At 43.3% G+C, this 23,239-nt stretch overlaps 1 protein-coding gene across 2 annotated transcripts in view; it reads right to left on the bottom strand.

Annotated features, from left to right (window-relative positions):
* strn (striatin, calmodulin binding protein) overlaps nt 1-16,931 on the bottom strand; it is a 76,412-nt gene extending 59,481 nt beyond the window's left edge. Inside the window, exon 1 of one of the 2 annotated variants that reach the window (XM_052024504.1) lies at nt 16,276-16,931. In XM_052024504.1, the coding sequence (XP_051880464.1) occupies nt 16,276-16,506 (231 nt within the window). In that variant the 5' untranslated portion in view covers nt 16,507-16,931. Of the gene's footprint in view, nt 1-15,935; nt 16,167-16,275 lie in introns of those variants that run through there. The other variant, XM_052024505.1, reaches the window with a different exon arrangement.
* Nucleotides 16,932-23,239: the final 6,308 nt, after the last annotated feature.

Genomic DNA, 23,239 nt, shown 5'->3' with positions numbered 1-23,239 from the left:
CTGGCTGCATTTCCTGACTGGTGCCAGAATTAAGAACATCTCCTCTAGGCTGGAGAGCAACTCGGAGCAGGAGGGGAAAAATCCAAATGTTGTAGCCCACAGGGGTACCAATGACATAGACATGACAAAGGAGATTGTTTTGCTGAAGGAGTGTGAACAGTAGAGTCCAAATTAAAATGCAGAACCAATAAAGTGATAACGTCTGGATTACTATCTGAGCCATGAGCAAATCAGCATTGGGGGTAAATCAAAGATCTGAATGTGCAGATCAAAGTTTGGAATGGGAGAAATGGGTTTCAATTCATTGGAAACTCGGGAAAGAGGGACCATTTCATTGCGATGGGTCTCATTTGAATTGTACTGGGACCAATGCCCGCATGAACTGAATGATTAAGGCTGTCGGTAAAGCTTCAAACTAAATTGTGGTGGGGGGGGGGGGGGGTGAAGAGAAGGATTTTGACAAGGGCAAATCTGGAAAGTTAAAAAGGAAGGATAAAACAATCATGCAGGGTACCAAAATGAGTAATGATCAAAGTCAAAGTTGAGTTTATTGTCACATGCAGAAGTACATGTGTGCACAGGTGCAATGAGAAATTTACTTGCAGCAGCATCACAGGCACATAGCATCACATAAGCAGCATTCACAAGAAAAACAAAATTAAACATAAATTAAACACTATTTTTACAAGGAAGGACACTATTAGAACAAAAAAAAAGTCCATCTCAGTGCAGTGATCATAGCGTTGCTAAGCTGTAGTTATTAGCATTGTGCTGGTTGGTTCAAGAATCGAATGACTAAAGGGAAGTAGCTGTTCTTGAACCTGGTGTTGTGGGACTGTTACCTCCTACCTAAAGACAGCTGTGAGAAGATGGCATGGCCCAGATGGTGGGGATCTTTGATGATGGATGTTGTCTCCTTGAGGCAGTGCCTCCTATAGATACTACCGATGGTGGGGAGGGATGTGCCCATGATGCATCGGGCCGAGTCCACTACTCTCTGCAGCTTCTTATGTTCCTGTGCATTTGAATCACTGTACCAAACAATGATGCAACCAAGTCAGGATACTTTCAACAGTACATTTGTAGAAGTTTGTTAGAGTGTTCGGTGACAAGCCGAACCTCCTTAACCTCCTAAGAAAATAAAGACACTGGCGCTTGTGATTGCATCTATGTGCTGGGCCCAGGACAGGTCATCTGATATGTTAACGCCCAATAATTTAAAGCTGCTGACTCTCTCCACCGCCGATCCCCCAATGTAGACTGGCGCACATTCACCTTCCTTCCCCTTCCTGAGGTCAACAATCAGCTCTTTAATGATGTTGAGCGAGAGGTTATCATTGCAGCACCAGTGAAACAGGTGTCCCATCTCGGTCCTGTATGCTGACTCATCACCACCTGTGATTTGTCCAACAACAGTGGTGTCGTCGGCAAATTTGTATATGGTAACCAGGGGTTGTCAGGAAATGTGCATGTAAACATCAGAGTATATACCTCCAATTAGAATCACAGCAAGGAAAACTGGTACAAAAACAAAACTGAAGGCCCTTTATCTGAATGTACATAGAATTTGTAAGATAGGTTGACTAATGACACAAATGGAATTAGGTATCATCCAATAGCCATTACAGAGACACGCTTGCAAAGTGACCAAGGTCGGGAATTAAATATTCTAGGATACACAACTTTCAAAAGAGGAAGGAAAAATGGAAGAGTAGCCCTGATAGTTAAGAACCAGATAAAGGCAGTACCGAGGAATAATCTTAGCTTGGAAAATCAAACAATAGCAATTTGTATGGATCTAAGAAACAGCAAGCAGTATAAAACATTGGTGAGATTTGTATATAGGCTCCTATACAGTAATAGTAATGTGGAGCATAATATAAATTCAGGAAATTAGAGATGCATGTAAAAAGGGTAATACAATAATAAGGGGAAAGTCTATGTAGACTGCACAAACCAACTTAATAGTACAGATGTGATGGATGAGTTCATAGTGTGTATAAGAGAACATCAAGATCAATATACTGAACAACAAACAAGGGAACAGGCTATTATAGATCTAGTAATTGGTAATAAGGATTAATTGATGATCTGGTGTTAAGGAGCCTTTAGAGATTAGTGATCATAATATAATGGAATTTTATATAATGATTGAAAGTAATTAAATTCAATCTGGCACCAAGGTCATAAGTTTGAATAAAACAAACCATTAAGTCAATAAGTACGAGTTGGCTTTGGTAAATTGGGAAAGCACATTAAAAAAATATAATAGTACTAATTATTAAGTAGGTCACAAAAACTTCACTTGCCCTTTAATGCAAAAAATCCCGCAAAAGTAGTCCAGCTGTAGCTATCAACAGGGCTGCTTGAAGATGACGGGATTTAGCAGGATCAACATGGTTTTATGAAAGGAAAAATACGTTTGACAAACCTGTTGGAATTTTTCCCAAAGTTGCAACTAGCAGCATTGGAGCAAATCAATGGATATGGTGCACTTGGATTTTCAGAAGAGTCTTTAATAAGGTGCCACAAACATTATTAAGCTATAAGTCATAAAGCTATAAAATCAACTGCAACTATAAAGATCACATTAGATCAAAAAAAAAGGTAAATCAATAAGCCCGAGGATTAGAAAAAAATTCAGAATTCTTCAAAAGAGGACCAAGGCTTGAGGGAAAGCAGACTATGAGGGTACGCTAACAAGAAATGAGAATATATATAAAAAGGGAAAAGATTTGCTGAAGTTAAATCCCTTCCAGATAGACAGGAATAGGGGAATAGGGGAATAGGGAAATGGCAGAAAAATTTAACAAATATTGAGCCTGTCCTTGTGCAAGGAGATAAAAACCTCCTGGAAACAGCGGAGGACTACAGGTCTAGATGAAATGAGCCAAAACATTTAGCATTGTCAAAAAAAATAAATGAATGGGACTGTAATCTAATATATCCCTAGGACCTGACAACCTAGTCCCTTGGGTTTTGAAAGAAGTGGCCATGGAGACAGTGGATACAGTAGTTGTTATCTTCCGAAGTTCCTTGCATTCTTGAACGGTTCCCACAGTTTGCAAGGTAGTGAATGTATCTATTTAAGGAAGGTAAGAGAAAACAGGGAACTCTGGACCAATTGGCCTAACATTAGTAGTGGGAAGAATGCTGGACACTGGAAATGCCAACAGGGCTGCTTGAAGATGACAGGATTTAGCAGGATCAACATGGTTTTATGAAAGGAAAAATACGTTTGACAAATCTGTTGGAATTTTTCCCAAAGTTGCAACTAGCAGCATTGGAGCAAATCAATGGATGTGGTGCACTTAGATTTTCAGAAGAGTCTTTGATAAGGTGCCACAAACATTATTAAACAAAATTAGAACATGTGGTATGGGGGGGGTGACATGGCATCATCCGTAAGTGAAGTGACTCAGCATTCCTCTGGAAGTGAAAATATTCATGTTATCATCCTGTTTTGAAAGTTGTTCTTTAATGTTATATCTTCTTATTAAATGTAATTTACAAGTTTTGTTTTGTACATAGGCAAAATACTTGTATTAGGAAAGTTTCAGAGAAGGAAGTGGAGAGCATGTGCACACTGTCAGTTGTTTCACAAGATTCAAAGCCTGTTTGTTCAAGAAACTGATGGCACACCTTCAAGGAAGGAACTACTTACATTTTAAGAGTGGGTGTGCTTAGTTATGCAATATAAACATAAAGTTAGAATATTTTCTGTATTACCTTAATTCAGTTCTTCTTGCATCATAACACATTTCCTCCCATCCTCTGTTGCCAGAGAGACATTGGAATTCTTATTTAGATGTAAGTCTATTTGAAAGCATAGTAGAACCCTTCATATATGTTTATGCTTACTCATAGTTACAGAACCACAACACAAAGCCATATATTGACAACAAGGATGCCTCAAGTAAAATCCTGAAAAATCACAGGTGCAATTACAGCAAATATAGCCTAAACGATAATGATTTAAAGAACAGACATCACAATGCAAATACACAAATCTTGCAAGAGACTTATATTGAAATTATTTGTACTGGTAGCTATATTGTTCTAAACACATTCTTTTGTGTTCAGAGTTTAGAAGTTATATGTAGCACTGTTAACCCATGTTATGGAAGGGGGGGGGGGGGGGGGGGGGGGGGAAATAATCCATATTGTGATTTCCCATAACGTGAAGCTGTGTCATCTGAACATGCATCAAGAAACACCAATTGAAAAACAATATTCTGTCTTTATCTATTTACTACGACCCCCCCCTCCACCCACATAAATTCCATGAGAGCGAATTTTACTCTGAGTAGTGATTTGTGCATTCCATAAGGGCAAATTTCCATTACCCGAATGGCCCCAAGGTGTGCGGGGGGGGGGGGGGGGGGCAGGGGTTCACCTGTACTCGAAAAGGATATGAGAGGAAAAAAGTGTAGCACAGAGAAACATGGAACCAAAGAAACGAGACAGACACTTCTTTGTGACTTTGGGGAATGATTGCAAACCCAGCTTTCCCCTAAAATAAAACAAATAATCACATGATTCCAAAATTAGCAAATATTTAAGGGATAAATAGGTTTAATTTGATTGGAACTTCAGTAACAAGGGGATGCAGACTGAACATGAAAAAGGATTAGTAAATACAAAGGGGTCATTTGGCATAGATGATGCTGGCTCTTTCAAAAACTAATCCAGTTAGTCCCACTCCCTCACTTTTTCCATTTCCTTGTATTTTTTAAAATTTCAAATCTTAACTACTCATTGTGTAAAAAAGTTCTCCTTTATGCTGCCTCTGATTCTCTTGTCAATAGAGAATAACTAAGAGACCGCATGTTTCATTACAACCACCCTTGAGGCACATAGCCAAAATTGAATTGGATAAGTATTTTGAAAACACATGAAGTGTAGGATGGGAACAGAGGAAATAGCTGCAGCTGAAATGCCAGCAATGGCACAAGACATCAATGACATTCCAGGTGTTGTTCTGAGTCTGGGTTCAGGATACATTTACTGGAACAGAAGTATAAGCATCCATCATTCCAATAGCTCATCTAATTGTGTAGGCTTTCCACTGGAAACATTCCATTGACAGGGCAGTCAAAACTGATGGCAGATTAATTAATAAATTGCTTCAGAATTGCTTAAGGATAATGCAAGCCATTTGCATAATGGAAGAGTGACAGGAAAGACTCCAAGCTGAAGCCCAACTCATCCTCAGAAAAGTGAAATTAAATTCCCAGGGAGAGGGCAGGACTGACCTTGTGCTTTGTTGTCAGACAGTATACTTTTATAAATATTTTAGATCATTTTAATTCTTTTGTATGGCAAAACTCCTACCAACAGTCAATGCATTTAAAATTTATTGTATGGGAGTTGAGAGCTGCACATACATCAAATATGCATGAATATTTAGGAATCAAAGAAAGGTAATGGGAGGATGGAGGAATTGAGAGAGACAGGAAAGCTTGGTGCAGGGGTGGTGGGGGAGAACAGGAGGCTGAAAGAGAATTGGTGAAGTGGGGACTGAAGCAGGGAAGGGAGGGTGGAAGGCCAAGAGGGTGTGGTGAAGATAGAGTATGGGTGTGCACGTGTATGTGGGTCCCTTGTCACTAGACCAAGACCTTATTCTGTCAAGTCGATGTAATAACATGATTGGTCTTAGCATGCTTACTAAATAAATGCACACCCAGGATCTCTTACTCCTCAGGTCTGGAGTGGAAGCGGGACATCCTTGATCTCAAGGGATTGCCCGAGTAAAAAAAAATTCAAATCAGAGAGGGGTTACAAATTGTCTCAATTTCAACAAATTGCAACTTCATTCAATTTTTAAAATCTTTCTTTTTTCCTCCCTCTTACTCCTACATACTAAGGACTGAAATTTCACATGGGAGTGCCTAAGAAACAGGCATTGATAGTTCTGTAAAAGGGTACAAGGACTCCTACATTGATACAAGAGGATGATGTTCTCATGCAAATTGTTGACCGGCAAGTGCTAACGGCAGTCATCAGCAAACACAGATCATGCAGTGTAGAACATGATCCAGTGGATTGCAAGCTAAAATCAGGGATCAAATCTTGGAACTCCATTCCTTCTGGAATTGCAATTGACTGACTACACAAAAATTGAGCTTTGTGTAGATTTCCAACAATATTCATCATATGGGTTTTGTGTAAGGAGCAAGTGATAACAATTTTGCTTGTGTTCTTGTCCTAACAAATGTGACAAATTGCATGGAACCAAAACTGTGATGCCAATAAATATCTAAACTAAGGTAGGCATTGATGTGTGCAGCAGAACAAAGGGACCTGGGAATATAGATCCATAATTCCTTGAAATTGGCATCGCAGGTTGATAGGGTCATAAAGGGAGCTTTTGGCACATTGGTCTTCATAAATCAGGGCATTGAGTACAGGAGTTGGAATGTTATGTTGAAGTTGTATAAGACATTGGTGAGGCCAAATTTAGAGTATTGTGTGCAGTTCTGGTCACCTACCTAAAGGAAAGGTATCAGTAAGCTTGAAAGAGTGCAGAGAAAACTTACACAGATGTTGCCAGGACTTGAGGACCTGACTTACAGGGGTAGGTTGATTAGGTTAGGACTTTATTCCCTGGAATGCAGGAGAACGAGGGGAGATCTTATACGTATACAAAATTATGAGGGCTATAGATAGGGTGAATGCATGCAGGCTTTTTCCCCTCAGGTTGGGTGAGACTAGAACAAGAGGTCATAATATTGATATTGGTTTATTATTGTCACTTGTACCAAGGTACAGTGAAGAGCTTGCCTTACAAACCGATCGTACAGGTCAATTCATTACACAGTGCAGTTACATTGAGTCAGTACAGAGTGCATTGATGTAGTACAGGTAAAGACAATAACAGTACAAAGTAAAGTGTCACAGCTACAGAGAAAGTGCAGTGCAATAAGGTGCAAGGTCACAACAAGGTAGATCGTGAGGTCATAGTCCATCTCATTGTATAAGGGAACCGTTCAATAGTCTTATCACAGTGGGGTAGAAGCTGTCCTTAAGTCTGGTAGTACGTGCCTTCAGGCTTCTGTATCTTCTACCCGATGGAAGAGCAGAGAAGAGAGAATGTTCCGGGTGGGTGGGTCTTTGATTATGCTGGCTGCTTCACCAAGACAGCGAGAGGTAAAGACAGAGTCCAAGGAGGGAAGGCTGGTGTCCGTAATGCACTGGGCTGTGTCCACAACTCTCTGCAGTTTCTTGCAGTACTGAGCAGAGCAGTTGCCATACCAAGCCGTGATACATCCAGATAGGATGCTTTCTATGGTGCATCGATAAAAGTTGGTGAGAGTCAAAGGGGACAAACCAAATTTCTTTAGCCTCCTGAGGAGGTAGAGGCGCTGGTGAGCTTTCTTGGCCGTGGCATCTACGTGATTTGACCAGGACAGGCTGCTGGTGATGTTCACTCCCAGGAACTTGAAGCTCTCAACCTCAGCACCACTGATGTAGACAGGTGCATGTACACCTGTTTAGGGTGAAAGGTGAAATAGTTAAGGGGAATCTGAAGGGGAACTACTTCACTCAGAGGGTGGTGCGAGTGTGGAATGAGCTGCCAGCGGAAGTAGTGGATCTGGGTTCAATTGTAACATTTAAGACATGGTGTCATGACAATAACCTTTCCCTTAATGTCAGCAAAACAAAAGAGTTGGTCATTGATTTCAGGAAAGGGGGCAGTGCACATGCACCTGTCTACATCAATGTTGCTGAGGTCAAGAGGGTTGAGAGCTCCAAGTTCCTAGGAGTGAACATCACCAACAGCCTGTCCTGGTCCTACCACGTAGACGCCATGGCCAAGAAAGCTCACCAGCACCTCTACTTCCTCAGGAGGCTAAAGAAACTTGGCACTTCCCCTTTGACACGCACCAACTTTTACCGATGCACCAGAGAAAGCATCCTATCTGGATGTATCACGGCTTGGTACGGCAACTGCTCTGCCCAGGACTGCAAGAAATTGCAGAGAGTTGTGGACACAGCTCAGCACATCATGGAAACCAGCCTCCCTCCGTGGACTCTGCCTATACCTCTCGCTGCCTTGGTGAAGCAGCCAGCATAATCAAAGACCCCACCCACCCGGGAAATTCTCTCTTCTCCCCTCTCCCATCAGGCAGAAAATACAGGAGCCTGAGGGCACATACCACCAGGCTCAAGGACAGCTTCTATGCCATTGTTATAAGACTATTGAACGGGCTCCCTTATACGATGAAATGGACTCTTGACCTCACAATCTACCTTGCACCTTGTTGTCTACCTGCATTGCACTTCCTCTGTAGCTATGACTTTACTCTGCATTCTGTTTTGTTTTACCTTGTACAACCTCAATGCACTGTGTAATGAATTGACCTGTACGAATGGTACGCAAGACAAGTTTTTCCACTATACGTCAGTATAAGTGACAATGATAAACCAATACCAAATTTGGATAGGTACATCAATGAGAGAGGTGTGGAGGGCTATGGTCCTGGTGCAGGTAGATGGGACTAGGCAGAAAACCAGGCTGGCAGGGACTAGATGGGCCGAAGGGCCTGTTTCTGTGCTGTAGTGCTCTACGACTCTGAACTGTACAGCATGTGAACAGCCCATCGAGCCCATGACAACTCTCAACCCAAATCACATTCTAAGCTTGCCCTGCCACTTTCAATGAACTATACTCATTTACCCCTAGCTCACCATGCTCATGTACCCTTTGGCATTCTTTCCTCTATATTGCCTCTTCTCATTCTTCCTACCAAAATGCCAACCTTGCATTCAATTGCTGTACTCCTCACAGTCCACTATACATACAGGTATTATGTCATCTGCAAATTTGGACATTATGCCCTGTATACCCAATCCCTGCACATCTCCATATATTCTTGCAAAGGTCAGTTGATGGAGAAAGAAACGGGTTGATGAACTTTTATCAGAACATGCCAGTTTATCATAACCATTCTCTCTGCTCCCTATATTCCAACTTTGCGCAATGGTCTCTCCACAGATGTTGCTCGACCTGCTGAATATCTCCAACACTTTCCTGTTTGCATTGTAGAATTTCAGCATTGAAGTTTGTTGTTTTTATTTCTTTTTGTTCTACACCATTGTTTCCTGATACTTAGCCAATTTTCTGTTTATACAGCCGCAGTCTTTTTTTATTCCGGTGCTACTACTTTGATGCTGCTTATGTTGTAGGATAAGAGGACTAACATCAACATCTTGGGTCTATGGGCAGGACACTCTCTTCACGTCTATAGACTCCGGAAACAAATATTTTATTCTCTTCTCCACCACAGCAAAAGATTACCAGATGAAAAGAAGAAATGATTTAAGAATATCATCAAAGCTTCTTTGAAAAAGTGCAGCATCATTATTGACTCATGGGAATGCCTGCGCATGACTGCTCAAAAGAAAGAAGGCATATTCATGAGGGCACCGAGAACCCACGGTCCATTTGGCACACTCATGCAGAAGCCCAGATCAACGAGTGGAAGGAGCACCTCCCAAACTGCCCATCTGCCTGAGCAGTTGTACCTCCTATCCCACCTGTAAGCAGAACCTTCAGATACCCTGAGAACTGGAGTGCAAGCAAATCATTCTCAATTCCAAGCAATGCCTTAAAAGAAAAGAAGCCACTTATGTGTAAGTTTATCAAACACATTTCAGGAGCACATGAAAAAAATCTCTTATTTACCCACTCTGATATTTTATTAATAAATTTCTATGAAGTTAGACAAAATTGCCTTTACCAAATGTTGGCTTTCTCTAATTAATCCATACTTATCCATGTGATTGTTAACTCTGTCCCCAATTGATACATTATATCTCCATCCCACAAATCTTTACAAAATTTGGCATCAAACAATGAACTTTATAAAAACAGTCACTACTTGTGACATACAATTGGGAGAAGGGTATCCTAGAAGGCACTGCTGGTAGGGCCATGAGCAGCTGGAAGTACAGATAACTGATGCAAAGAGATTCTGCAGGACAGCACTTTCTGAGAATTATAAGCTTTCACATTTGAGCTAGCACTTGCTTGCCTGATTCAGATTCAGCTGACTGAACTGAATTAGATCTATATTCTTTGGAGTTTCGAAGAAGGGGTGGTCTTATTGAAAACATGAAAGATGCTAAAGGTGCAGGAAAAGCAGTTATCAAGGATTTTCCATTAGTGGGATATTCTCATACAAGGGGACATACTTACAAGATGAGGGGTTAGTCTTTTGAAATGGACTTCTTGCAGAAGATGAAGAATTTATGGAATTTTCTACCCTAGAGGGATACAGAGGCTAGATCACTCGGGGTATTTAAAGAAGTAGTCATCAATTTTTTTAAAGATCAGGGAATGGAGGGCTCTAGGAACTGGCACAGAAGGAGAGGAGGCCCGAGGCTGTACAGCCACAATAATACCAAATGTCTGGGCAGGCTTGAGGACCTGAGTAGCCTATACCTTGGTATTGGTATGTTATTGTCACTTGTACCGAGGTACAGTGAAAAGCTTGTCTTGCAAACTGATCGTACAGGTCAATTCATTACACAGTGTAGTTACATTGAGTTAGTACAAAGTGCATTGATGTAGTACAGGTAAAAACAATAACAGTACAGAGTAAAGTGTCACAGCTACAGAGAAAGTGCAGTGCAATAAGGTGCGAGGTCACAACAAGGTAGATCGTGAGGTCATAGTCCATCTCATTGTATAAGGGAACCGTTCAATAGTCTTATCACAGTGGGGTAGAAGCTGTCCTTAAGTCTGGTGGTATGTGCCCTCAGGCACCTGTATCTTCTACCCGATGGAAGAGGAGAGAAGAGAGAATGTCCCGGGTGGGTGGGGTCTTTGATTATGCTGGCTGCTACACCAAGACAATGAGAGGTAAAGACAGAGTCCAAGGAGGGGAGGCTGGTGTCCGTGATGCACTGGGCTGTGTCCACAACTCTTTGCAGCTTCTTGCGGTCCTGGGCAGAGCAGTTGCCGTACCAAGCCGTGATACATCCAGATAGGATGCTTTCTATGGTGCATCTGTAAAAGCTGGTGAGAGTCAAAGGGGACAAACCAAATTTCTTTAGCCTCCTGAGGAAGTAGAGGCGCTGGTGAGCTTTCTTGGCCATGGCATCTACATGATTTGACCAGGACAGGCTGTTGGTGACGTTCACTCCCAGGAACTTGAAGCTCTCAACCCTCTCGACCTCAGCACCATTGACGTAGACAGGTGCATGTACACCGCCCCCTTTCCTGAAGCTCTTTTGTTTTGTTGACATTGAGGGAAAGGTTGTTGTCATGACACCATTCCACTAAGCTCTCTATCTCTTTCCTGTACTCCGACTCATCACTGTTTGAGATACGGCCTACAACGGTGGTATCATCTGCAAACTTTTAGATGGAGTTAGAGCAGAATCTGGCCACACAGTCGTGAGTGTATAGGGGGTAGAGTAGAGGGCTGAGGACGCAGCCTTGCGGGGCACCAGTGTTGAGAATAATTGTACCGGAGGTATTGCTGCCTATCCTCACTGATTGCGGTCTGTTTGTTAGGAAGTCAAGGATCCAGTCACAGAGGGAGGCGTTGAGTCTAGGTCACGGAGTTTGGTGACAAGCTTGCTTGGTATTATTGTATTGAAGGCAGAGCTGTAGTCAATAAACAATAGTCTAACGTATGTGCCTTTACTGTCCAGATGCTCCAGAGCTGAGTGTAGGGCCAAGGAGATGGCATCCGCTGTAGACCTGCTTCTACATTCATGTGTTCTTAAACCAACTGGAATCATCACATTTGTTTGTGAGATCTATTTTCTAGGAGCACCCAGGGGAAACCCAATGTCACATGGAGAACAGACAGTAGAGATCAGTATTAAACCTGGGGTCAATGGAGCTGCAAGGCAATCAAACTACCTGCTGTGACAGATAAGACTGACATTCAAATTTGCCACACATTGAATGTGCCCAGATTATCCATGAACAGATGGACTACATTCCATTCTCTCAACTTTCCAGTGCAAGTTATCCTGCCCTGAAATATCTTTCATATCAATGTTTCCATCACATTTCACTTTTACCTCATTGAAATTCCCCTAATCATAGTTGACAAGGCCCTCAAAAATGTCTGTCAAAGTAGGGTCTTGGCAGTGACTGCCAACTCAATCAACGTGATAACATCATATCCAAATCTTACTGCCCCACAGCATCAAGTGGCCAAAAACAAACATTCACAAAATTGTTGTTTCTTTTGCATTTTGTGTTTATTTATTTTCCCCACATAAATTCTGTAAGGGTGAATTTTATTTCATATCTCAAATTTTTGGGTAGCAAATTGTGAATTCTGCAAGGGAAAGTTTCCATTATCCGAACAGCAGTAAAGTGGGGGCTCACTTGGAATAGCTAATGTGGTCCACAAGACTCTACAATACAAAATTAAATCCTTACAAGGTTAGACATTTCTACATTAGGAGTATTCCAGAATCTGCAGTAAACATGATCTACTGCATACACAAAGTAAGCATCGCCACAAATATTAAGTTTTATTTAAAAATCTCAATTTCAGCCTGGCAGTTTTTAGATATTCAAAATCAACATTCCTCCCACAACATCTAAACTTAAACAACTGGAGTTTTGAGTCCTGCTATATAGTGTTCACCTTTATCAATTGGAAAGACTGTCATATAATAAGCAGAGCATTATTCATTTTAGCAACGCCTATTATAAAGACCCGAAACATCATCTCATCAAACATGTACTCTCTCTACCCAGTGAAAGAGAGCACTGCACTGGGCTAATTTATCTTTTCCAATTCCCAATTACTTTTAAACAATGGCTTAAAACATAATGTGGTTTATCTGCAAGAATCACTGTACACATTGGATATGTAGCATTCATTATTTTCTTTAATTCATACATCCTGCAGTTACACTGAGATAATTTTCAATTTAAGGTTGAATTCTGTACATTCAAGAGAAAAGAACCTGCAGTTCAATCCAAACGAAGACTAGTTGGCATCAAAATATTGGACATCTTATCTCCAATTCTATACATCAAGTTTATCCCAGATTTAACTCTGGAAACACACACTAGTATTTCCCATATATCCATGACAAGATATTTTAAAATAAAGATTGTCCAGTTAGTGACCACAGACTCTTGACCCCTTGCTATACAACACACGCTGCAAATAAACATCCCTCTTCTGCTCGAGAACCAAATGCTGTATTGTCTGTATTGTCTTTTTTCTTGCATCCAATCTAAATTGGGCCAAAAAAGGCTTGTATATCAATTTGTGGGAACAGTTGAAGCTTCAGATCTAACAGAGGTCAGAACCTCCAAAGCATAGGGGCAGTGATCAGGACTATACGGCTACATCCCACTATTTCAAGTGCATTCAACAAAACAGAATAGTTTCATTGATCACCCCATGCCAATATTTTCCATGTTGTGTATCCCATTAAATTACATGTGACAGTCTTTTTCAAAGCTGTCAGCTTTCTTGCAGAACAAAAAGAGGAAGTAGTCTGGAAATGTTAGCCGTTATGAGCAAAAAAAAGTCTAATTAAAATCAACTCTAAATATGTCAACTTAAATCAGGCAAAAGCAAGGACACTCTTTTTATATAAAGAACATTGTTTTGCAAGGAACATTCATTACACCTTGTACTCTCTCCAGTTGTATTTTAGTAGAATATTACTGCCCTTCAGCAACTCGCAGCCCAAGATGTCACAAGAGAATATGGCAACATCACCAGAGGTTACAACTGTCATAAGTATATCAGTTAATTTCCAGCAACTGTACTGAAGACAGAAGAGTGGAACACAGAATCATCCCAAAAAATTGTACAATATACAATAAAAGACTTCAAAATTAACACTGCTTTCTCCACCAAAGGAGTGATAAAACAAAAGAGGTCAGATCTCTCAATGCACTGTCACTGTACTTCATTGTCCTTTTACTGTATTGGTAATAAACTGAACTTTAGTATAACTCCTCAATATAATGCAATGCAACTAACTTAAAACCAACTGCTCTTTCAATTATCACTGTTGACAGCTCTAGCAGCACCATCTTGCTCAAAACTCTCCAAGTTTAGAATACCAATATTTTAACTATAATGTTACACATTTTTCAATAGTACCAATACACATAGAACATTTCAGATACACCTAGGTTTCATTGCTGAATGAGGGTTTTTTTGGACAGAATAGGGTAGAGAAAAGTGGACACACAGGATGATGCTGGGGAGACCCATGTTAAAAATAAAAAGTTACCCTTTAGTAATATTAATAGGATTTCATATTACTGAAATGTCAAAACAGGCCAACAATGTACACACTCAACATAGTTGTGGGTAAATTGAAGGCTATTAGCTTTCAATTTGTTTTTCTAGAACTGTAATAGGGAATTGTTTCATATCCTGCAGGATCTTGAAAACAATACAGCAGATAATATTAATAGAATCAAGTGCATCAACGGTATCCAATGGTTACTTCCTGACAAAGTGCAAAATGACTAAGTTTACCCAGCGAGGTATGTAATCAAGATTGCTCTTCTATTCTGCTGTAATCTAAAATACAGGCGATTTTTAATCCTTAATTTACAATATTATAATGGCCACTGGCAAATTTTACTCTTGGTTTCTCCTCCTAATGACCCTTTGAACCAACGTAGAAAAAATTTGCTAAAGACATTCCAAGCTGATGAACACAGTCTTGAAATATAAAGGCTGTGCTATGTTGCAAGGCATGCAGGATTCAGTAATGTTACATACAGATCACCCACAATCATACATACACTGCTAAAATCAATCAAAATGAAAATATACACTGCAAATTCAGGAGCAAGGTGTTCTACTTGTTGCAACTTGATCAAAGTCTCATAATTTTCCAGGGGGTTGATTAAATTGGGTACTTAATTCTACTCTGGCACATTGACAGGAATCTGCACTAAAAGCCATTAAAAACAACACTACAAAAATGTTTTACTTCCTCTGGAATGTCATTGTGTAACCTCTAGTTAAAACAACCCACAGAGAAAACAACTGATTGCAGAAACATAGATATCTCACCTGTACACGAAAAAAGATAAAATAAATCCATTCAACAAAAAATTGTAATCTAAAATAATGACAATGACCAGATCAAATCCACGTAGATCACCAAAACCAGCATGTAATTGTAAAAGCAGATCAAGTTGAGGAAGAGTGAAGGAAACAGGGCAATCAATTGTGCAATTCACACCAATGGTTAACAGAATGACAGTGCCGTCTTTTAAAAAGAGCTATCTGTTATTCCTCTTTTCCCACTGCCCCCAAATATTCTCTCTATTCCAGCATTTCCCAATCCCCTTTTGAAAGATGTTACTGAAGCTGTTTCTACCTGTCGTTCAAGCACATTCAAGATCACAAGAACTCATTGTATGGAAAATTTCCCTTCTCAACAAACAATTTGCTGGAGGAACTCAACATGCATCCCAGATGCTGATCGACCCGCCAAGTTCCTCCAGCAGATCGCCTGTTACTCCAGATTCCGACATCTGCAGTCTTTTGCGTCTTCTTTCCCTCTCCTGGTTCTTTTTGCCGATTAAGTTAACTTCCCTCCTCAGGTTACTGATCCTCCCTGTACAGACTTGGGAGTCAACATTATCAACTGGAGCGACAAGAGACTGCAGATGCTGGAACCTGAAGTTTCTCCAGCGCAACGTGCAGCATCTGGAGGGGGTTGGGGGGGGGGGGAGGGGGTTCGGGGGGGAGGGGTGGGGGAAGGAATTGTCAAAATTGCTTCCCCCCCCCCCCCCGCAGAGATGCTGCTCGACTAGGAGGGTTCCTCCAGCCGACTGTCTGTTGTTCCAGACGTCTGGCACCTGCGGACCTGTCTCCTTCCCCTCTCCTGGCTCTTACTGCCAATTATTTTACTCCTCCCTCCCTCCCCGGGTGACCGATTCTCCCCTCATAGCCACCTGTACATACTTGAGGGGACAACATTATCTACAAGAGACTGCAGATGCCGGAACCTGATGCAACAATCTGCCGGAGGAATTGTCAAAATTGCTTCCCTCCCTCCACAGATGCTGCTCGGCTCGCTGAGTCCCTCCGTCTGCTGCAGGGACTGCTGCCTCTGCTCCTCCGAGGGAAAATGCAAATGTCTCGGCGGCCTCCCCCGGAGGCGCGGCGCCATCTTAAGATGCCGAGCGCCGCCTCAGCCCCGGCTGCGGGAGGGGAGGGACAATACGAGAGGCCGAGGCGGGGAGCGCGGCCTAGCTCGGCACACTCCACCCCCGCCCCGCTCCGGGGAAGGAGGTCGTCTCACCTGTAACTCCGCCCTATCCACTTCCCACTGCGTCCTCTCCACCTCGAAGCGGGCCCACTCGTGCTGCAGGAAGTGCAGGATCCCCGGGATGTTGTACTGCGGCCGCTGCGTCTCGCCCTCCACCCCCGGCTGCGGCTGCAGGCTCCGGCCACCCATGCCCGGCCCTCCGCCGGCCCCGCTCAGCGCCGAGCTGTTGCCGAAGAACACCCCGGCTGCCGGGTGCTCGTCCATGGCTGGGCCCCAGAACCCTTCGTCCGTCCCCTCGACCTCCACGCCGACGGCTGCGGACCGCGGTGACGGCGTTACACCGCCGGGCCGCGCCGGTGATGGGCCTCGCCGCCGCCGCCTGCTCCTCCGTCACCCTCGGGCTGGCTGCGCGCGTGGGGCCGGCCGTTAGGATTTAAACCGCGCCGTGCCTTCCATGGCGGCGGCTGGGAGGGAAGGCGATCGATGCCGAGGCCGCCGGTCCACGGTCCGTGTCTCTCCCACCGCCACTCCCCCTGTCCCGCCGCCGCTCCGTTGCGCGGGCTCTTCCCCCCTCACTCTCTCCCTCTCCCTCCGTCACTGTCTCTAACCGACGTCTCCGCTGGTGCTCCGCCTGTCCGTCACTCACCCGCCCGCCACGCCCCCCTCTCTCTCCTTCCGTCACTCACCCGCCCGCCACGCCCCCCTCTCTCTCCTTCCGTCACTCACCCGCCCGCCACGCCCCCCTCTCTCTCCTTCCGTCACTCACCCGCCCGCCACGCCCCCCTCTCTCTCCTTCCGTCACTCACCCGCCCGCCACGCCCCCCTCTCTCTCCTTCCGTCACTCACCCGCCCGCCACGCCCCCCTCTCTCTCCTTCCGTCACTCACCCGCCCGCCACGCCCCCCTCTCTCTCCTTCCGTCACTCACCCGCCCGCCACGCCCCCCTCTCTCTCCTTCCGTCACTCACCCGCCCGCCACGCCCCCCTCTCTCTCCTTCCGTCACTCACCCGCCCGCCACGCCCCCCTCTCTCTCCCTCCGTCACTCACCCGCCCGCCACGCCCCCCTCTCTCTCCCTCCGTCACTCACCCGCCCGCCACGCCCCCCTCTCTCTCCTTCCGTCACTCACCCGCCCGCCACGCCCCCCTCTCTCCCTCCGTCACTCACCCGCCCGCCACGCCCCCCTCTCTCCCTCCGTCACTCACCCGCCCGCCACGCCCCCCTCTCTCTCCCTCCGTCACTCACCCGCCCGCCACACCCCCTCTCTCTCCCTCCGTCACACCCGCCCAAGCCACGCCCCCTCACTGTCCCTCCGTCACTGTCTCTAACCGACGTCTCTGCTGGCGCTCCGCCTGTCCGTCACTCAGCCGCCCAAGCCACGCCCCCTACAGGCCACGCCCACTCCCTCTAACCAACGTCTCTGCTAGCGCTCCCCCCGTCCGTCACTCACCCGCACAAGCCACGCCCACCCTCCCCCCCCCCCCACGTCGTCATCTGTCAACACAAACTGCGTCGGCGGCCAGCCGCTTCCCGAGACCCCGCCCACCATCCCGGTCCGCGCGTGCGCAAAGAACGACCCGAAGCGATCCGCCCGCCGATGACGTTGTAGCCTCGGACCCGCCCCCACTGCCCAAGCCGACATCTGGGAGTGCGCATGCGTACGCGGGCGTGTGAGAGGCAACAAATTCCCCAAACCCGTCAACTGTATAGGGCGGTTTCTGGTGACGTCAGCAGGGTCCTTCTCCGCAAACTTTGCGAGAAAAAGAGAACGAAATGTTGGTTATATTTAGAGTTTATTCTTCTCCATGGGAACGTAATAAAGTAGTTTACAACCAATGCAAAGCTTTTACTTAAAAAGCAAAATGCTAAGAATGCTGTAAATACTCAGCTGGTCGGTCAGCATCTATAGAGTTTAGGTTCGAGTGGTGAGGTAGCATCATAGGCAATCCATTGAACGGCTTCAGGAGAGGCAGTGTGAAGGCGAGATGGTCTGATTATGATGGTCACAGTCACAATTTCCTCATGTTCTCCTTCCGGAGTAGTTGGCTACTTCTTCCATGGCTTGTCTTCAAGCAGTTGAAGATGTTCCAGGTTTTATCTGGCGCTGACATCAGTATCATAATGCAGGATTACCGGGCAGACACAAAACCTTCAAGAATGTACTCAGACCTCCTTAAAAAATTGCAACATCCACGCTGACTTAAAGTTGGGAAGAAGTATGTGGGATGATACTGAAACCCTGGGTCTATGCATTGGGACTGCACAGCGGCTCTGCCTAAGTGGCGGAAGTAGCCCGACTCTGGCAGACACCTCCTGCCCCATCTGTGTAAGAGTCTGCAATTCCCACATTGGCCTCATCACCCTCCTCTGAACCCACACAACTGGAGCAGCAAGTCATCCTTGATCCTGAGGGGCTGCCAGAGGAGGAAGATAATGTATTATCACTTGAATATTGATTTGAACGCTATACTGGTGGAAATAGGAAACGGTTATTGTTTCAAGTGGAAGTCCCTTTGTGAACAGAAGAGAGAAAGCAAGTTAGTGTTAAATTCGTGAGGAGATAGAGAGAACAAAGGGAATATCTCTGATGAGGTGGGACCAGGATTGACATGGGGATAAGTTGTAGAGGTCATCTAGTCGATTATATTTATAGAATGATTTATTTTTAGTTTCAAGTCCTGATATTTGAAGGAACAAATATTAAGAGCTGCGTCAACTACAATGTAGAATTTGGAAAAACAAATGCGGTTTAGGAACATCATTTGGAAAAGCTGAGATAAAACAAGAGGCAGTCAGCATTGGTTGTATTTGTTCAATTTGGTTGAACTTTTTTTTTAAAGTTGCCAAAGGTAACATATTTGATGTAATCCTTATGGATTTTAGCATTTTAGCATTTTAAGGAAGTCCCACACAACAGACATCTTCAAAAAGTATGCATGGATCCAAGAGAAAGTAACAAGTGGAATCTAAAATTGGCTCAGTGCCAAGATGTAAAGATGCTAAGAATAGTTAATGTGTGGTTTACTGACTGAAGGGCTGTTTGCAATAGGATTCTGCTGTGCTGGGTCAATTGTTTTTTGTGATCATATATTTACCCACATTTTGATTGACAGTGAGAATAAAGGATATCAGGGGACCAGTAAGCTGACAAATGAAATTCAATCTGGAGAAGAATGAGATGACACATCTGGGGAGTGGAAACTAGGCAAAGAAATATACAATAGATGGTAGCATATAAAGAAATGTAGAGCAGAAGTACCCGGGAGAGCTTTTCCACAACACTGAAAGTAGCAGGACTGGTAAATTAAGGCGGCATACAAAAGACTTTCCATTATGGATTATGGCATAGAATACAATAGTAGGGAGGTCATACTAAAACTCTACAAAATGCTAGTGAAAGAATTCGGTAAGGCTTGGAGATTTCAGAGGATGTTACAGTACTGGAAGTTTTCTTTTCAGATATGAGGAAGTATTAGCTAAAACGAGACAGACGAGATTTAATTGAGGTATATAAAATTGCTGAAGAGCTGTGTGGGTAAATGGAAGGACTTGTTTTCCATGTTCAATAATGTATGTGGATTTAATGTAATAGACAGAAGAATTAGAGGAGACTTCAGGCAAAACCTTTTTACCCAAAGGATGAAGGGGGCTTGGAACTCATTGACAAAACACGGCAGGGGCTGAAACCCTCATTACACTTAAATAATACTTGGATGAGCAGGTGTTCTGCCAAAGCCTTCAAGACTCTGGATCAAGAACTGGAAACTGGAATTAGTCACAGTGGCTTTGTTCAATTGGCAGTTTGTTCCTTCTACGCTATAAGTTTCTGTGGTTGTGGGATATTCTGATTCTATAATTCGTAAAATTAATTTGTGTCAACCTATTATAATTAAAAGCTGTCTCCCTTTAAGAATAGAACATTGCAAATGGCGCAAATCCTGAACAGAGGAGAATATTTGTGCAAGATCCGTAGAATCTACAACATTGTAGATTGTACAATGTACAACTATAGTACAGTAAGTCAAAACACAGTAGCTGAGAAAATCCTTATGTCCATGTCAGGAGATGAAATTAATGCTCAACTAGTAATACATCAGTTAACTAAGTTTATGGGATTGGAACTTGCTCTATGATTGTCCAAGATTATGAAAGGTGTTTTATAATACAAAAATCTTCCTTTTTATTGTTTTTGAACCTTGAGAAGGGAACTACTATTAATTTTTCCAGGCTTCAACAGGGCTATTTCAGCACAGTAGTAAAGCCAGGGCTCCAAGTTCAGGATTAATCAGACCTGTAGTTCAGCCAGGTATTCTGTGCACAGTCATTCTAATGGCTCCATTACCCCAAGGTGTTCCCAATCATTCATTTGCTGTTTTCCCTACCTGTTGTATCTCTGTAACTTTCTTCAGTCCCACAATTAACCCTCTGCCTCTGACCCCTGCTGGCCTCTTGTGCATCACTAATATGCCTTCAGCTAACTTTGCTCTACTCCTTCCGAAGCCATGCTGCCTCTTTACCTCCTTTTAAGACGTCACTTAAAACTTTAATTTTTGACCACCTATCCTAATATCTTCTGATGTAACTTGGTGTCAGGTTTTATTTATGGTCTTATGTAGCACCTTAGGGCCATTATACGAGGTTAAAGCAGCTATACAAGTTGATGTTCTTGCTAGCTCTTGTCTAAAACTTGCTTGATACCAGAATCACACATTTCTTTTTCATTCCAGTACTGGAGATAACCCAGCAGTCAGCACATTCCTGGAAGTCTTCTGCCTTCACAGTGTTTCTTTTATCACAGTCAATATAACCCAAAGTAATATTTTCCATTATCAAAAGAAAATAGCCACAAAACACATTTCTGAGAAATGTTTTTGTACAGTTATTCAGCTGTAAATCAATCCAAATAGACCTTAAAACTCAGGTGACATTTTGATATTGAGGAGATGATAGTAGTAGAGGGGTGTGGGAGATCATGAATTTTTTTTAAATTAGAGGTGGTCCCTGCCGTTGTCCCTTCCAGTGTTTCCCTTATCTTCCCAATCTGGGCAACCACAGCTACACCATGGTTTGGATCTCACAGGAGCTGATGGTGTGGTGCTATTTGTAGTGGGCCGGGGGGGGGACCCTTGTCTGTGCCACACCTACAAAGAGAGTTTAAGATGCTTGTGGCCTTGCTGGAGATGCCAGAGTTGGCAATGTGTTGCCTCATCACTTTTCAGATATAAACAGGGCAATTCTTCTTCTTGACCTTTTCACTTCTTGTTGTGCTTTGATCGGACTTTAAAGGTTTTCCTGGTACCCTTTCAGGTCCAAGAAATTACTTTCAGACTCAATTCCATACACACAAAAGACAATAAGTACTGCCATTTCTCTCTTAATTCACTGATAACTACTGATCTATTGGTTATGAATAAGATTGGAGCCATCAGCCACTTCTGACTTGATGCCATTTGGAAATCCAAATATATTACATCCAACAACTCCCCCTTATCCTCCTGAGGGCATCCACAAAGAACTGGAACAAATTAAACCCAACATTCCAGTCATAAAACTATGCTGATTCTGCCTAATCTAGTTATGTCTTTTCAAATACTTAGTTATTCCTTCCATTAAAATCAATTCCAGCATTTTCCTGACAACTGAAATTTGGCTAACTAGCCCCTAAGTTCCCTTTTCCCTCCTTCCAATCTGTTGTCTGTCAGGTCCAGAGGACTTACTGGATCATCATCCAATCATTTTTTTCTTCAAATTTTCTCCAGTGATAACTATAGTAAGACTCAGAGAGCATGGATACAGGCCCTTCGGCCCAACCAATCCACGGTGACCACATTGTCCACCCAGCTAGTCCTAATTTCCTGCATTCAGCCCATATCCTTCAAAGCCCTGCCCCTCCATGTATCTATCCAAGACCCTCTTTAACGACACTATAGTATCTGCCTCACCCACTTCCTCTGGCAGCTCGTTCCATACAATCACCACCCTCTGCATGAAAAAGTTGTCCCTCAGATCCCTTTTAAATCTTTCCCCTCTCACTCTAAATCTATGCCCCTTAGTTTGGGACTTCCCTACTCTGGGGAAACAAATGTTACCGTCCACCTTATCGATGCCTCTCATAATTTTCAACACTTCTATAAGGTTGCCCCTCATTCTCCTACGTGCCAAGAAATAAAGACCTAGCCTGGCCAACCTCTCCCTATAACTCAGGCCCTCTAGTCCTGGCAACATCCTCGTAAATCTTCTCTGCACTCTTTCTAGTTTAACCACATCTTTCCTATAACGGGGGACCAAAACTGTACACAGTACTCCAAGTGAGGCTGTACCAACGACTTATACAACTGCAACATAATGTCCCAACTCCTATACTCAGTGCCCTGACTGATGAAGGCCAGTGTGCTAAACACCTTTTTCATCACCCTGTCTACCTGTGACGCTGCTTTCGACGAACTATGCACTTGTACTCCTAGGTCCCTCTGTTCCATTACACTCCCTAGTACCCCATCATTCATAGTACAAGTCCTATGCTGGTTTGACTTTCCAAAATTCATCACCTCACACTTAGCTATATTGAAATCCATTTGCCACTCCTTAGCCTACATCCCTGTTTTATGTTCCTCATTTTTTCTCATTGGCTATTTGCTGTCTTAAGCTTTAAGCAAATATTATCATGACAAAATTCTTGCTTAAAATCCCTACTGAACATTTCCAGCATTTTATGTATTTATTTTATTATATACCATCCTTAGTTTGTTTGGCAAGGATGGATAACTTTTCTGTGGAGTCTATTTTTCAATGGAATTAAATGTCTGTCATCTCTAACACTTTTTAATGTAATTTCCTGATCTACTGTAGCCAATTAGCCCCTCAACCCTACATAATTTCCATACTTTACAGTTAGGACTCTAGTCTTGGACATAAAATTCAAGACTCAATTTGTGTGCGACAAATTTATCACTACCACTCCCCCCAATCCCTGGAGATGTTGAGCCTACTAATTAATTCT

Source organism: Pristis pectinata, chromosome 10, assembly GCF_009764475.1.
Source record: "Pristis pectinata isolate sPriPec2 chromosome 10, sPriPec2.1.pri, whole genome shotgun sequence".
Classification (NCBI taxonomy): domain Eukaryota; kingdom Metazoa; phylum Chordata; class Chondrichthyes; order Rhinopristiformes; family Pristidae; genus Pristis; species Pristis pectinata.
The sequence above is the reverse complement of the archived record's forward strand: the minus strand, read 5'-3'. Positions and strand labels throughout refer to the sequence as shown.